This window comes from Cryptotermes secundus, unplaced genomic scaffold (assembly GCF_002891405.2).
Source record: "Cryptotermes secundus unplaced genomic scaffold, Csec_1.0 scaffold684, whole genome shotgun sequence".
Classification (NCBI taxonomy): Eukaryota; Metazoa; Arthropoda; class Insecta; order Blattodea; family Kalotermitidae; genus Cryptotermes; species Cryptotermes secundus.
In genome coordinates, this window is record NW_019734364.1 from 69,440 (window position 1) to 82,762 (window position 13,323).

The 13,323-nt window shown below is 43.7% G+C and overlaps 1 protein-coding gene across 2 annotated transcripts in view; it reads right to left on the reverse strand.

Moving 5' to 3' along the window:
- The window catches only part of LOC111868886 (target of rapamycin complex 2 subunit MAPKAP1), a 55,596-nt gene that overhangs the window by 21,611 nt on the left and 20,662 nt on the right, over positions 1-13,323 (reverse strand). For both annotated transcript variants that reach the window (XM_023859952.2, XM_023859951.2), the window contains exons 5-7: positions 12,181-12,350; positions 10,174-10,338; positions 8,245-8,294 (exon numbers count right to left, since the gene is read on the reverse strand). In XM_023859952.2, coding sequence (XP_023715720.1) covers positions 8,245-8,294; positions 10,174-10,338; positions 12,181-12,350 — 385 coding nt within the window. The remainder of the gene's footprint in view (positions 1-8,244; positions 8,295-10,173; positions 10,339-12,180; positions 12,351-13,323) is intronic.

The window sequence follows — 13,323 nt, forward strand, 5'->3', positions numbered from 1 at the left end:
ATGAGCTCATCGGTGATATTCGCGACGAAAACCCACATTGTAATAGGTTGGCGCCCCAGGGTAAGGGTCAACAGAACTTCTTTCAGGATGGGTAGGGATCCTCCAGACACGGTCTGCAGCGTGAAATCTGGGTTTGGCTGTCTTTCAGGCCATCCGGCGGCGATATCCGGTCTCACTACCGTGACGTATGCTCCAGTGTCCACTGTCACCTGGCATGGCTTATCACCGACCCATCCCTGGGTGACCAGACTGGTGTTGGCTTTCTCCGTCATGTCAGTGAGTGCGTAGTGTGGGGGCCTTAACGCATATGCCGGCGTTCACCGATCTCCACCGGCCGTCGCTCATTTCCCGACGGTTGGTCCTTTCTCCAGCTTGTTTCCCTGTTGTTTCTGGTTCGCCATTCTGATTTCCCTGGTGATTCCTGTTTGTTTCTTGGAGGTCCTTCTTTTCGGTCCTGGTGCTGTCTATTGTCATCTCCTCGTTGGGTGGGGGACGATCGGAACCTGGTGCTATCTCCGTGAGGCCTGGCTGCTACCAGTACTGCCTGCAGCTCTAACGCTTCTTGGAGAGCCTCGTTTACCGTCTTCTCCCCTCCCAGCAGCAGCTGGATCTTAATATCGGAATCTCGTATGCCGTATACGAATGCTTTTCCTGCCTCTCTTCCAATGTGGTTTGCAGGTAGATTGGGGTAGGCACGAAGGGCGAGCAGTTCAATGGCAGTGGCAAAATCTTGCAGGGATTCTGCAAGTTTCTGCATCCTTGTTCTTAACTGGCAGTGGTAAGCAGCTGCAAAGTGTTGGTCCCCAAAACGGTCTTCTAGTGCCTGAAGTGTTTCCTCATAAGTTGTATTTGTCGGAATGCCGGGTAGCACTTCTGCCGCCCGACCCTTCAGAGCGGTGATGAGGTACGTTGATTTTTCCCGGTCCGACCATTGGTTGTGTTCTGCCATGGTCTCGAATTGTCGCCGTAACACGCTCCATGTTGAATTCCCGTTGAATGTCGGTGGCTGAGCTGTGCTCGCGACGATCGTTGACGTATTTCCCCATTCTGCCTTCATTTGCACTATGTCCAACCGGGCCTGGAACTCGCGTTTGGTCTCGTCAATTGCTGCGCAGGTTTTGTTGAAGTTTTTCGTCGGGTTTTCCTGGAGTTTATCTGTCCACGCGCAGAGGGATCCTTCAATCCGCTCAGTTATTTCTGACTGGAGAGTCTGTTTGTCGTGTTCAACGATCACCAAAATGTTTCCAACTCTATGTTGGATTTTATCATCCAATTCTGTTCGCATAGATTGCATTGAGGCCTTCAATTCTTCCTTGTCGGCCTTCCTATCGGCCGCCGCCTTTTCCTGATTGGCGTCTAATTTGGATAGTAAATCTTCGTCTGTCTTCCTATTTTCTTGCATGGCCTTCATCTCTTTCAGCATATCGTCTTTATCAGTTTTCCTATCGGCATATAATTTTGCCAGCATGATATTTGCTTTTTCTTGATTGGAGTCTAATTTCGCTAGGAAAGTGGTCTCCATTCGCACTTGGTCGGCATCTGCTTTTACTTGGTTTGCCCTAATCTCTTTCAGCATTTCTTCCTTCTCCGCCTTCCTTTGTTCCTTCTCTTTCCTCCTACTTTCCTCCATCTCTTCCTTCTCTTTCCTCCTACATTCCTCCATCTCCTCCTTCTCTTTCCTCCTACATTCCTCCATCTCTTCCTTCTCTTTCTTCCTACATTCCTCCATCTCTTCCTTCTCTTTCCTCCTCTCTTCCTCGCTATCGGCTTTCTGTCTGGCCGCCATTTGCTCCTGGGCGAACAACAGATGTTCCATCACTTTTTCCATGTCCATGTTGTAGCAGTAAACCACTCGATGCACAATAATTCAATTATTTGTCACGTGTGTAAGTTCGTAACCACTTCTGACACCAATGTAACGTGTTGCGTTACTGAATACGCCGTAAAGATTGTTAATTGGTTTATTCAACAACCTACAAATAACGGCTACAATTAATTATCACAATGTTACGGGTTTCCACACTTTACAAATCCTACAACAAAATCTCTTAACACTATCTTCCAGAGTCTTCACGTATTAACAGCGCGGGAGCTATACAAGTCTCCCTGAATTACACGCTCCAAATATAACTGGTTATCACGAACTATCACTGATTCTCGCACACGCGTCTGTAGCTTGTAACTTGCGAACTGAGAACTCGTTGATAACACACCGACTCTCGCTTGCTGCTCAGCCGGCTTTTATTCCGTTCGCTTTTGCTAGGGTCGCCCGCCACGTCACTACTGTGACTTGGCGTATAGCCTAGCAACGCTGTTCGGAGTTGTTGACTCCTGCCTAGCAACCGCGATATCCCTTGGTGACGTCACCGCTGTTGACTCGCGTTGCACAGCTACCAGGTTGTGGGAACTCGGCTAACTTCGGCTCCGCTCGGCACGTCACTGCGGAGAGAGTGGCGGGGTGATAACTCGCCTATTATCATAGTAACGAGAGCGCTACGTTACCGCCACGTGCCGCTGGGGAGGTAGGGGTCCTCCATTGTGCAACATGTCACAATATATATAGATGGATAGAAAGAAAGAAAGACAGACAGACAGACAGACAGATGGAGGGAGGGACAGAGAGACAGATGGACAGAAAGACAAACAGAAGTTCTATGACAGAGCTCAGCCAATAAGAAAGAAAATTAAGAAAGATGCTGCCTCTTTGAGAGAACTGAGGTCCTCAAAATGGCAAATATAAATTTTGTGCACATATATTTCCATCTTAAATGCAACTTACTATCTAGTCACCCTTCTTCCTCATTATATGTTTTGGCCATATACAGTCATCACCAAGTGTTGTCTAGCTTGCAAAAACTGTTGCAACATATGCCAAAGTTATACATTGCATGTAAACACGATATTTCCTAATTAAAATAAATTAAGCTCAGAATTAAAATTAAATAACACCTTAATGTTATTTCCATTGTTGTCATCATCCATTCATTTAAAAGATGGTTTGCTTGAGAGTATTTCTCGTTGAATTTAGTCACACTGCATTCCATTTATGGCATGGGTATTACGTGTGTTATTTGTACAGTTTGTATATGATGTCAGTGTTCTTATTTATGCTCCATGCTGCTAGATTATTTATGTTGTTAAACAGCTTGTGTGGGTAGATATTATCGAATATAAAGATCACTATTTTTAATGTTTGCATCCTGTTGCGTGAGTATAACTAATGATACAAATTCCACCGGCAACACAACAATAATTTATTAACTTATGTTCCACTATGTTGGATTTACACATTTTCATTATTGATTTGTAAAGCTCTACAATTCAATAATGAAAATGTGTAAATTACAACACCTAAGGATGGCCCTTTAAGGGTGGAAACATGTCATGGAACAAAAGTTAATAAATTATAGTTGTGTTGATGGTGGAATTTGTATTATTAGTTGCGTAGTGTGTTCAAAAAGTATCGAACCTTTGGTCGGCAGAAATACATTTATTGATTTGGAGGTACAAAACCCTAATCCCCTTCAAAGTAGTCTCCTTGATAATGCACACGCTTCTCCCAGTGCTTCCGCCATTGTTGGAAACACTTCTGGAACGCGTCTCTTGGAATGGTGATCAGCCGGGCCATCGCATTCCGCATGATGTCTTCTCTTGACTCAAATCGGGTTCCTTTCAGCGGCATTTTCAGCTTGGGAAATAGCCAAAAGTCACACGGAGCCATGTCGGGGGAGTAGGGAGCCTGATGAACCACAGGGATGTTGTGTTTGGCAATGAAAGTCTGAATCAGATGCGCAGTTTCGGTACGAATTTCATGGACACTCTCCTCATGCCCAAATCCTCAGTCAAAATTGAATGTACCGATCCAATGCTTACGCCTATCTCGTTCAGAAGTTCTCGGACTGTGATACGACGGTCCTCCATGACCAAAGTCTGCACTTGCTCAATGACATTCTCATTTCCACTTGTTGAGGGTCTGCCTGAATGCGGTTCACTGTCCACTGATTTGCGGTCATCTTTGAAGCAGTTGTACCACTCCTTTATCCATGAGTTGCTCATGGCATCGTCCCCGAAAGCCTGTTGAATCTTGCGAATGGTTTCCACTTGGGTATCGCCAAGCTTTTGGCAAAATTTGATGCAATATCGCTGCTCATGTTGTTCCGTCATTTTACACCTTACTGGAATCTGACAAGCGCTCACTACACGTCCTCACTCATAGGCTGACTGCCAGCGACTGACGCTTTCTGCGGGCGGGAAAAAATTCACTACTGCACATGACTGTCCCCTCCACATCTCCACCGTATGGAGCCTCCCGCGCTTCACTGGTTTACGCAGGAAAAAAAAGGCTCGATACTTTTGGAACACACCATGTATAAAGATCACTGTCTACTGGGATATGCAGTCCAGTAAAAGGCTCCAAACATCTAGGCAGGCTTTGCTGCATCCATCCTTACATAGAAGCAACACATTCCTCCTAAACTTACATACTTTTCTGCCAGACTTTCACAGACAAGAAAACTAATCTTCATGCTATCTCTATATATAGGGTGGGACGCAGAAACTTCCTTTGTGTGAAGTTGCATTGTGAAGGGAGGGGAGGTCGCAGAAAAGTGGGGATAGGCTCGGCAAACGTAGCAGTCGCGGAAGTTTCTGTCTAATACCCCTCAGTAGGAAACATGAGGTGGACGAGTGAGCAGCGTGCATTTGCTGTCGAACATCTTCATTTCCATCCCTATAAGATGACTGTTGTGCAAGAATTGTCACCACATGATTTCCAGAAGTGAATAACAGCGTGTAAAACGTTATTGGAAGCTTTACCCCTGATGCATTTGTTTTCTTTCGTGATAAGGCACATTTTCACCTATCCGGATATTTCAACAAGCAGAATATACGCTATTGGAGTGGTAACAATCCCAGAGAGCTCCATGAGAGGCCACTTCACAGTGATAAGGTGACAGTATGGTGTGCACTGTCGATAGTTGGAGTTATTGTCCCTTATTTTTTTGAAGAAGGCAATCATGCAGTTACTGTCAATTCACAGCGGTATGTGGACATGATTAAAAACTTTTTCGAACCAGCTCTTGAAGAAATGCATCTAGGAAATGTCTGGTTCCAACAGGATGGTGCCACGGCCCACACAACCCAAGCTTCAATGACAGTTTTGTGGTCAAAGTTCCCCAGACAGCTCATCTCACTTCGAGGTGACGTCCTGTGGGCAACGCACTCACCTGACCTAACGCCCTGTGATTTTTTTTTATGGGGATACCTCAAGGTAGAGGTTTTTAAACATCGCCCCACAAACCTGCTTCAGCTGAAGAATGTTATTCGGCAGGAAGTAGCCAAAATTCCGGTGCACACGTTGGAACGTGCAGAGGGGAACTTCAGAAAACGGTTGCATCAATGCATAGAGAACAGTGGCCACCAGCTTCAAGATATTTTGTTTAAAACTAAATGATTTAAAACTTTAAAGTATTGTGACATGTTGACCCCTACCTCCCCCCAGCGGTACGTGGCGATAACGTAACGCTCGCGTTACTACGGTAATAGGCGAGTTCCCGCCCCGCCACTCCCCTCCGCGGCGACGTCACCGAGGGATATCGCGGTCGCTAGGCAACGCGAATCAACAGCGGCGACGTTACGATAGTAACAACGGTGACCTCCGCTAGCGTTACATAGCAACACAGCGTGGCTAGCAACAAGGGTGCCTATTACGTGGCCGTTTTCCCGTATTGTCCGATCGAGGCTACATAGGGAGCAGCGAAGGCTATTCACAGTCAGTTCTAGTGTGGCTACCGCAGAGTTATAAAGTAACAGTCGCCGAGTCAAGACGTAAAGTCAGCCAGTCAGTTGTATTGTGGCATTTGGAGTGTACTAATTGTGATACTGCAGATAGCAGTAATCGTAAATCTGTAATTTGGGTGATTGTAAGTGCGAATGTGAAATAAAATTCGCTACATCGAATACATCGAGAAGTTATTTGTCGCGATATACGCCCGATACGCGACAACTGGTGTCAGAAGTGGGATTTGAACTTCAACACGTGACCAACGAGATTCGTACTCAAAACACGTGATAATTTGGTGTCAGAATTTTTACGAACTTAAACACGCCTAGACAAATAATTGAATTATTGTGCATCGAGTGTTCTACTGCTACAAAATGGAGACGCAGCAAATGATGGAAATGCTTCTCAAGGAAATGAGGGCAAACCAATTAAAAGCAGATGCCGACCGATTGCGGATGGAAGACAAAATGGAGGAAAACAGAAGACAAGAGAAGGAAGAGAGGAAGAAAGAGAAAGAAGAAATGCTTAAAGAGATTAGGGCAAACCAAGTAAAATTAGACGTCAACCAGAAACAAACCGAAGTCCTGCTGACAAAATTAGACGCTTACTCGAAAACCGGGCAAGAAGAAGAAAAGCCGGCCCCAGTGGACACGAAACCTGCGACGGCACAACAAGAAGAGGTCCCCATAGTGATACCGGTCGGAGCGACGATGGCCTGCCTAGTAATGGAGGCACGTCAAGAAGAAGAAGATCTGGCCTCAGCGAACAGGAAACCTGAGGTGGCAGAATTACAAGAGGTACCCGTACAAGACGCCGAAGTAATGCCGGTCGGAGAACCGAAGAAGAAAAGGCGCAGGGACCGACATCGACGAAACATGAAGAATCCGACGCGGGGAAGTCGTGGACCCCAGATGAAGTTGGCCGTCGTCCACAGGAAGGTGTCCCGCCGCGCAACAGTGGCATGGCGCAAACGCCATATCTTCAAGAAATCTACGACCCAAGGAAATTGTGGCCCATGGCACGAATTGGCTGCCGACAGCAATGTGACTAGTCGTGCAGGTGCGACACGGCGCAAGGGAGATCCCGTAAGGAGACGCTCAACGAGGGTCAATGCTGGGCAAGAAGCCGGGAAAGGAAGGACTGGAACCGTGACAGGACAGACGTCCGGGAGGCGGCGTCAGCCACAACGGAAATGCAGCAAGGGCATAAGGAAACAGGACGTGGAGGAACTACTACGCCTGAGGGAGAAGACCGGCAACGTGATCTTCAGTGGAAGGTTCGCGACACAAGTAGTCGGTACTGCCAACGGGTTACGGAGGATAAGGAAGTGGACCTTATGGAGGGGTCGACCCCCTCCAAAACGAAAAAAGGAGCAGGGCACAGAAGAGGAGCCGGTAATATAGAAGAACCGGCCTCCCCATTGAGAGTGAATGTGCCATAGAATGAAAGTGATGGATGAATGGGACACGACTGGATCTTCTGGCGAGCTGAAAGGAAACCGCTCGAGACGAGCTTTGTCTTAAGAGGGGAGCGGATGTACCGGACGAAGAATAGTCGCTGCAAGAAGAGTAGCCGCAACAACAGGAGATGCTGCAAGAACAGCCACCGAGGAAAAGGAACGGGGATGCACCGTTAGGCTATTCGGGACGAACAGCCTTAAGGAGGGAGCAGTGTGACATGTTGACCCCTACCTCCCCCCAGCGGTACGTGGCGATAACGTAACGCTCGCGTTACTACGGTAATAGGCGAGTTCCCGCCCCGCCACTCCCCTCCGCGGTGACGTCACCGAGGGATATCGCGGTCGCTAGGCAACGCGAATCAACAGCGGCGACGTTACGATAGTAACAACGGTTACCTCCGCTAGCGTTACATAGCAACACAGCGTGGCTAGCAACAAGGGTGCCTATTACGTGGCCGTTTTCCCGTATTGTCCGATCGAGGCTACATAGGGAGCAGCGAAGGCTATTCACAGTCAGTTCTAGCGTGGCTACCGCAGAGTTGTACTGAGTTATAAAGTAACAGTCGCCGAGTCAAGACGTAAAGTCAGCCAGTCTGTTGTATTGTGGCATTTGGAGTGTACTAATTGTGATACTGCAGATAGCAGTAATCGTAAATCTGTAATTTGGGTGATTGTAAGAGCGAGTGGGAAATAAAATTCGCTATACCAAATACATCGTGAAGTTATTTGTCGCGATATACGCCCGATACGCGACAGTATCTTCTTTCATTAGTTAAACAAAAATTTTGTCTATCAGCAATAATTTTTCTTTTATTCGCCTTCAAAAAAAAAGGAACTTTCTGCACCCCACTCTGTATTGTAAGGAATTCAGCAGTATTTAAAATACTCGATAGAAAACCGATTCAGACAAGTAATCTATTAAGTATATGTATCAACAGTTATATTTTATACAATAAATGCAACAACACTAACAAAATCAGAAGCCTGAATATGTTAAACTTACACTTTGGTTTCAGCCAGGGCTCCTGTGAAAGTATTACCTGACTCTCCTCCCTGGGGAAAAAATGGAAAACATGAGCAAGTAATATGTAATTTCTGAAACAGTCTATTACAGAATTTAATATTTACTAGGGGCTCCACATAATCACAATCCAATCTTTGTACGATTTGAAGCTATCATAGCAGTGGTTACAAACAGTACTATCTTCTGAGATATGACGGCGTGTACTGGATTGAAAATCACAGGACGTTTCCAAAGAACATATCATTTCCGTCTTCAGGGCTGAAGAATAAGGTGGATACGAAACCAGTGTGAAAGTGAGCTCTACCTGTGACCTGCTTTCAAGCTGTTTCTTGCTTGGCTTATTCTTTGATCCTGAAGATGGAGGCGATATGTTCCTCTTAAATGTCGATTGACTTTCAATGGACTATACAGAGTTAAGTCCCAAAAGACAGGACCCTTCACAATCCAATCTTGTTTAACAACCATACCATAAAGTCCAATATTGAAAAAATACAAAATACAGGTTTTAACTAAGGTAAGAAATGTAAAGATATCCCTGTAATAGGCTGTGGAGTCCCACAGGTTGTGACAAGTCAAGACTCCCACATTTTCTAGACAACTGCCTCAAAGATGGCAATGAGGTTGTCAGTCTTACATGCTAGCCGCCCTTTATTCCCAGGAAGACTCCTGGTACTCATTTCTGTTAGAGGCTGAGTTGACCCCAGGGCAATAGTGCAGCTGGAAGGATTAGGTCAACTGAAAAATCCGTTAACTTCATCACGAATCAAACACACAACTTTCTGCTTTGTAGCATAATGCCTCAACCAACTATGCTGTGCACCCCCACAGGTTTTAAGTAGCTCTTCTAAACAAGCACTTCACATGAAAATGACAACAGCTACAACAGATGGGATATTGTCAGCAGTATAATTAATACTACCTGCAACCAATTCCTGCAGCAGGCTCACCATACCATGCAGAATAATTATGCTTTTATTGCATAAAATATTAACACACTTAAAGAATTATTATCTAATACAACTTTGATATTTTTCTTTGAGGTACTTCACAGCAGTCATCAAAGAATGACAAGAAGTTCTGGGTAAAACTAATTGCCTACTTGCCTCTTACATGACATGGACCGCATAAAAAATTAAGCTTCCTACAATGCTTCATTGCCGCAGAAACATCTTTACTGAGTTGTTACCTAGCAACGACAGGGTAATACACAGACACACATCCAAAAATTCTTCAACTGTTGCATGTCTTCATTACCAAAGTAACACGTTTACCAAGCCACCGCCTTGCAACAATAAGGGGATACACATACAGACACACAGACTTATGGGATGGACTTATGAAGTATGCTGTTGAGATGGGATCAGATACTGTGATGCACGTGCCAAGTTTCATAAAGAATGGTTCAGGCATTCAGAACTTCATAGGGGGAATTCACAGACACACAGAGAGCATGGTGATTGCATAACCCTACATTTATTTTTTCAAAATCAGGAAAGTAGGGGAAAACATAGAAACAATATATGAATAGTAAACAACTGTCACAAACTAACCAAATACAGAGAGGCTTTGCTATCTGTTAATGACAAATGAAAATTAAATACCAAGAATAACTGAAAACTGCATGTAGACACAGAGTAGTAGACAGCTTATAACTATGTACATTTGTTACTCCAATCTCACTATGCCATAATAGTTTCAATGTACTTACACAAATAGCAGCTCCTGTGTATGTTGAAACTGTGCCATGTATGAATACAGATGTAACTTAATTCACTGGATACATGTAGTTGACAGAAAGAAATCAAACAAAGGTATTTACAAAGGAAAGGAAGGCTGATGTTATGCAAAATGATTCTAACTAAATTTCAAGGGCTTTTCCACCAACAAAAATATGAAATGTAACATTACCGTTCTGTGGGTTTTGAATCATCTTCTCTCTTCTGACGTTCCACTAGGGCCAAATAATTAAATCCAAATTTCCCAACTATTTCACGGGGATCTAAGCATGGGAAGTCCCAATCTACTTCACCATCGTCTTCAGCAATATACAGTCCATAATGATTAACACTGTCCCTGACAAGAGAAACCACAGTACTCAGTTTCACATTATATACACTAGTGTTTCATATAAAAACAACAGTTTAGATATTTCAGAGTTTTCAGGAACCTAATACTTGGTTTGAAAAGGAAAGTACAGACTGCTTATCATCCTTATAGTGAAACTGAAAACATTCCCACAGATGCTCTGCATTTGTTTCTCTTCTGAATTTATTCACACATAAAGTTGTTCTCTTGACCTCAGCATTAGTTGGAGGTGAGTGGTCAGCATCACACCCCAGCTGCTCTGCCCCTGGTATCCACTGGGCAGGAGGGTAGGTTTTCCCCAGAACCGGTCTGGAGGATATGGAGAGGAGAAAAATCTTGCATCTACTGGTATTTGAATTCCAACCCGTCAGCCATCCAGCCTGTAGCCAGTTGCTCTACCGACTGCACTATCCTGACATCAATGAGATATATCGTGGGCAAAGGTGCACAAAAGCTGGTTTCTCTCCAAAGTCATCATTTCACCATTGCCTCATACTCATCTGTCACTGCCTTCTGAGGCATGCAACAGTTGCAACCAAGCAGTGCATTATCACACCCTGAGTCTTTAAGTTGGGGACTTCTGATACTGAGCAGAGTGGCATTGCAGCAAAACTCTAGACTTGGTAGCTGCTCATTTGAATCTTGGCTGGGAAACTAACTCATCGAGGTTCTTTTAACGAGTTTTCCTCAGTCCCTTCATGGCAAATTCCAGGATGATATTTCAACTTCGCTTTGGTCACTTACTTCAAAATCCCTTCCATTTCATCAGTCATACCATCGCTCGACACTATATAGTATAGCTACTGACAGCATCATAAAATTAGCCACCAAAAAAAGTTCTGTGACTTGGCACTTAGCTGGTTATGGTGTAAAGGTGAGTTCTTTATTGAAAACAAAAACGTTAATACCATATGTATCACTTACTTTTCCTGATTTATGGAATGTAATTGCCACTCCGATTATCGTAACTAGTACCACTACCAGGCAAAGGTAAAGGTAAAAAAGTAAAGTTGTCCCTATGCCTAATTAATTAAGCACTATGCCATGAAGACATATGGGTAAGTGGAGGTATAGCTCCGCCATTCCTGATCTCAGTACTAGTTGGAGGTGAGTGGTCAGCTTCATGCTCCTGTTGCTTTACTCTTGGGGGAAACAGCCCCTGGAACCCGTTGGATAGGCGGTTGGGTAGGCACCAGAACTAGTATGGATGCTGTGAAGACAAGAAAAATCTGCTGTCTGACAGAAACTGGACCTTGGCAGTCCAATATTTAACCTAACACTGCACCAACTAAGCACGGGTTCTGAAGGAAATGACGGAAGAGCACAAGCACAACTGTACGGGCATCAGCTCTTATCTCCTGAAGCAGTGCCATGAAGGTGACAATTGTTTAATTACATCATCACTGATGATGAGACTTGGATACATAAAGCAAATATCAGGGCATGCCAAAAGTTTCAGTACGCAGCCATCAGCCAGAAAGATAATGGCAATGATATTCTGGGACCCTCAAGGTGGAGCCAGTGTATTTTGAACTGTTATAAAATGAACTGCAATCCCCCCATTCATAAAAAATGACAAGGAAAGTTCTGACAATGGCCGAAGCACTGCGAACATTGTATGAAGAACTGCAAGGAGATTACTTTGAAGAATTCTAAGTTGCTAATATCTGCAGCTCATAAAATAATTTTTTTTAAATCAGTCTCCAAACTTATTTACCTGACGTCTTATGTCTCACTAAGACTGCACACACTAGCTAGCTTATACCAGTTACTTTACCATCAGAAGAATCAATATAAGTAAATACAATTAAAACGTGCTTGATAACCCACTTGAGTTTATGCTGTCCATGTTCTAAAGTATGTTTCCAACAAATTAGTCCGATGAGATCTTGCACTTTTGCTTGAGCTAAGACAGTGACATGCATTGGATAATTCCTCTCTGCTGGCTCCAGCATGGTAAGGAAAATACCATACTTCCTCGTTGGAACTCCAATCTGATCCTTAAATAAATATGCAATACATAATTAAACAATCAATATAGAATTTTCACATTTTTTCATGTATCATTTATCAGAATTCTACAATTTCAGTCTCACAGTGGTTCACAAAAATACAGTCCGCAATCTAGCCAGTATAAAATACGACACTATAAACATTATGAGAACTATTTCTTTTTTCCAAATAAATGACTGATCAAGTTTATTGCATGAAATCTCATAAAGGTACTGGCACAATACATCATCACTGGGTATCAAGCAGCACAATGACAGTGTGTTTGCCAGTCACAAGCAAGAAATTCTGTCTAGCAATAAATTTGTCACCTGGCATTCTGAAACTGTCTTACAGAGTCCTGGAATTAAACCTGGTCACTTGCAAACTGCAAATTGCTTTTGAAGTTAAAATCAACATACTTAGCAAGCCATGATAATCTTCCTTTTAATTATATTTATCTACAGTATTTTAAGCTTTGTCTGAATATATTTAGGACGAACAAACAGCATGACAAGAAACGAAAATGAATCTCACAAGCAAGAGCCATAGTGAAGCGAAAGATAGCCAAAATATTTATCTGTTTAAAAGAGTATCTGAAATTCTTAAACCACTGGTTGACTCTTCACATATGAAATACCATCATGCTACAGGTCTTTACAAAGACTGTGAGAAGGAACTCAGTTCTGCTGAGAGCCTGACTTCATACTCAAGATTATTCTCTTGAAGTTCCACATTTTCTGTGCAACAGTTATATAAGTATGGTGTTATGGCTGTAAATTAGAGCCAGGCAGTACGACCACACCACAGCTCAGGCAATTACTTGCTCTCTTCTACCAATGCCTCATACTCATGTCATAATGAGCTGGTACATTATGCCAATCTGAGACCACAGTACCAAGGGGACTCAGCCCAGTCTTACAACTGAAGCTTGTACAGTAAGTATATCTACACAGTTAATTTTCAACTACGTGTCTGGGAGAC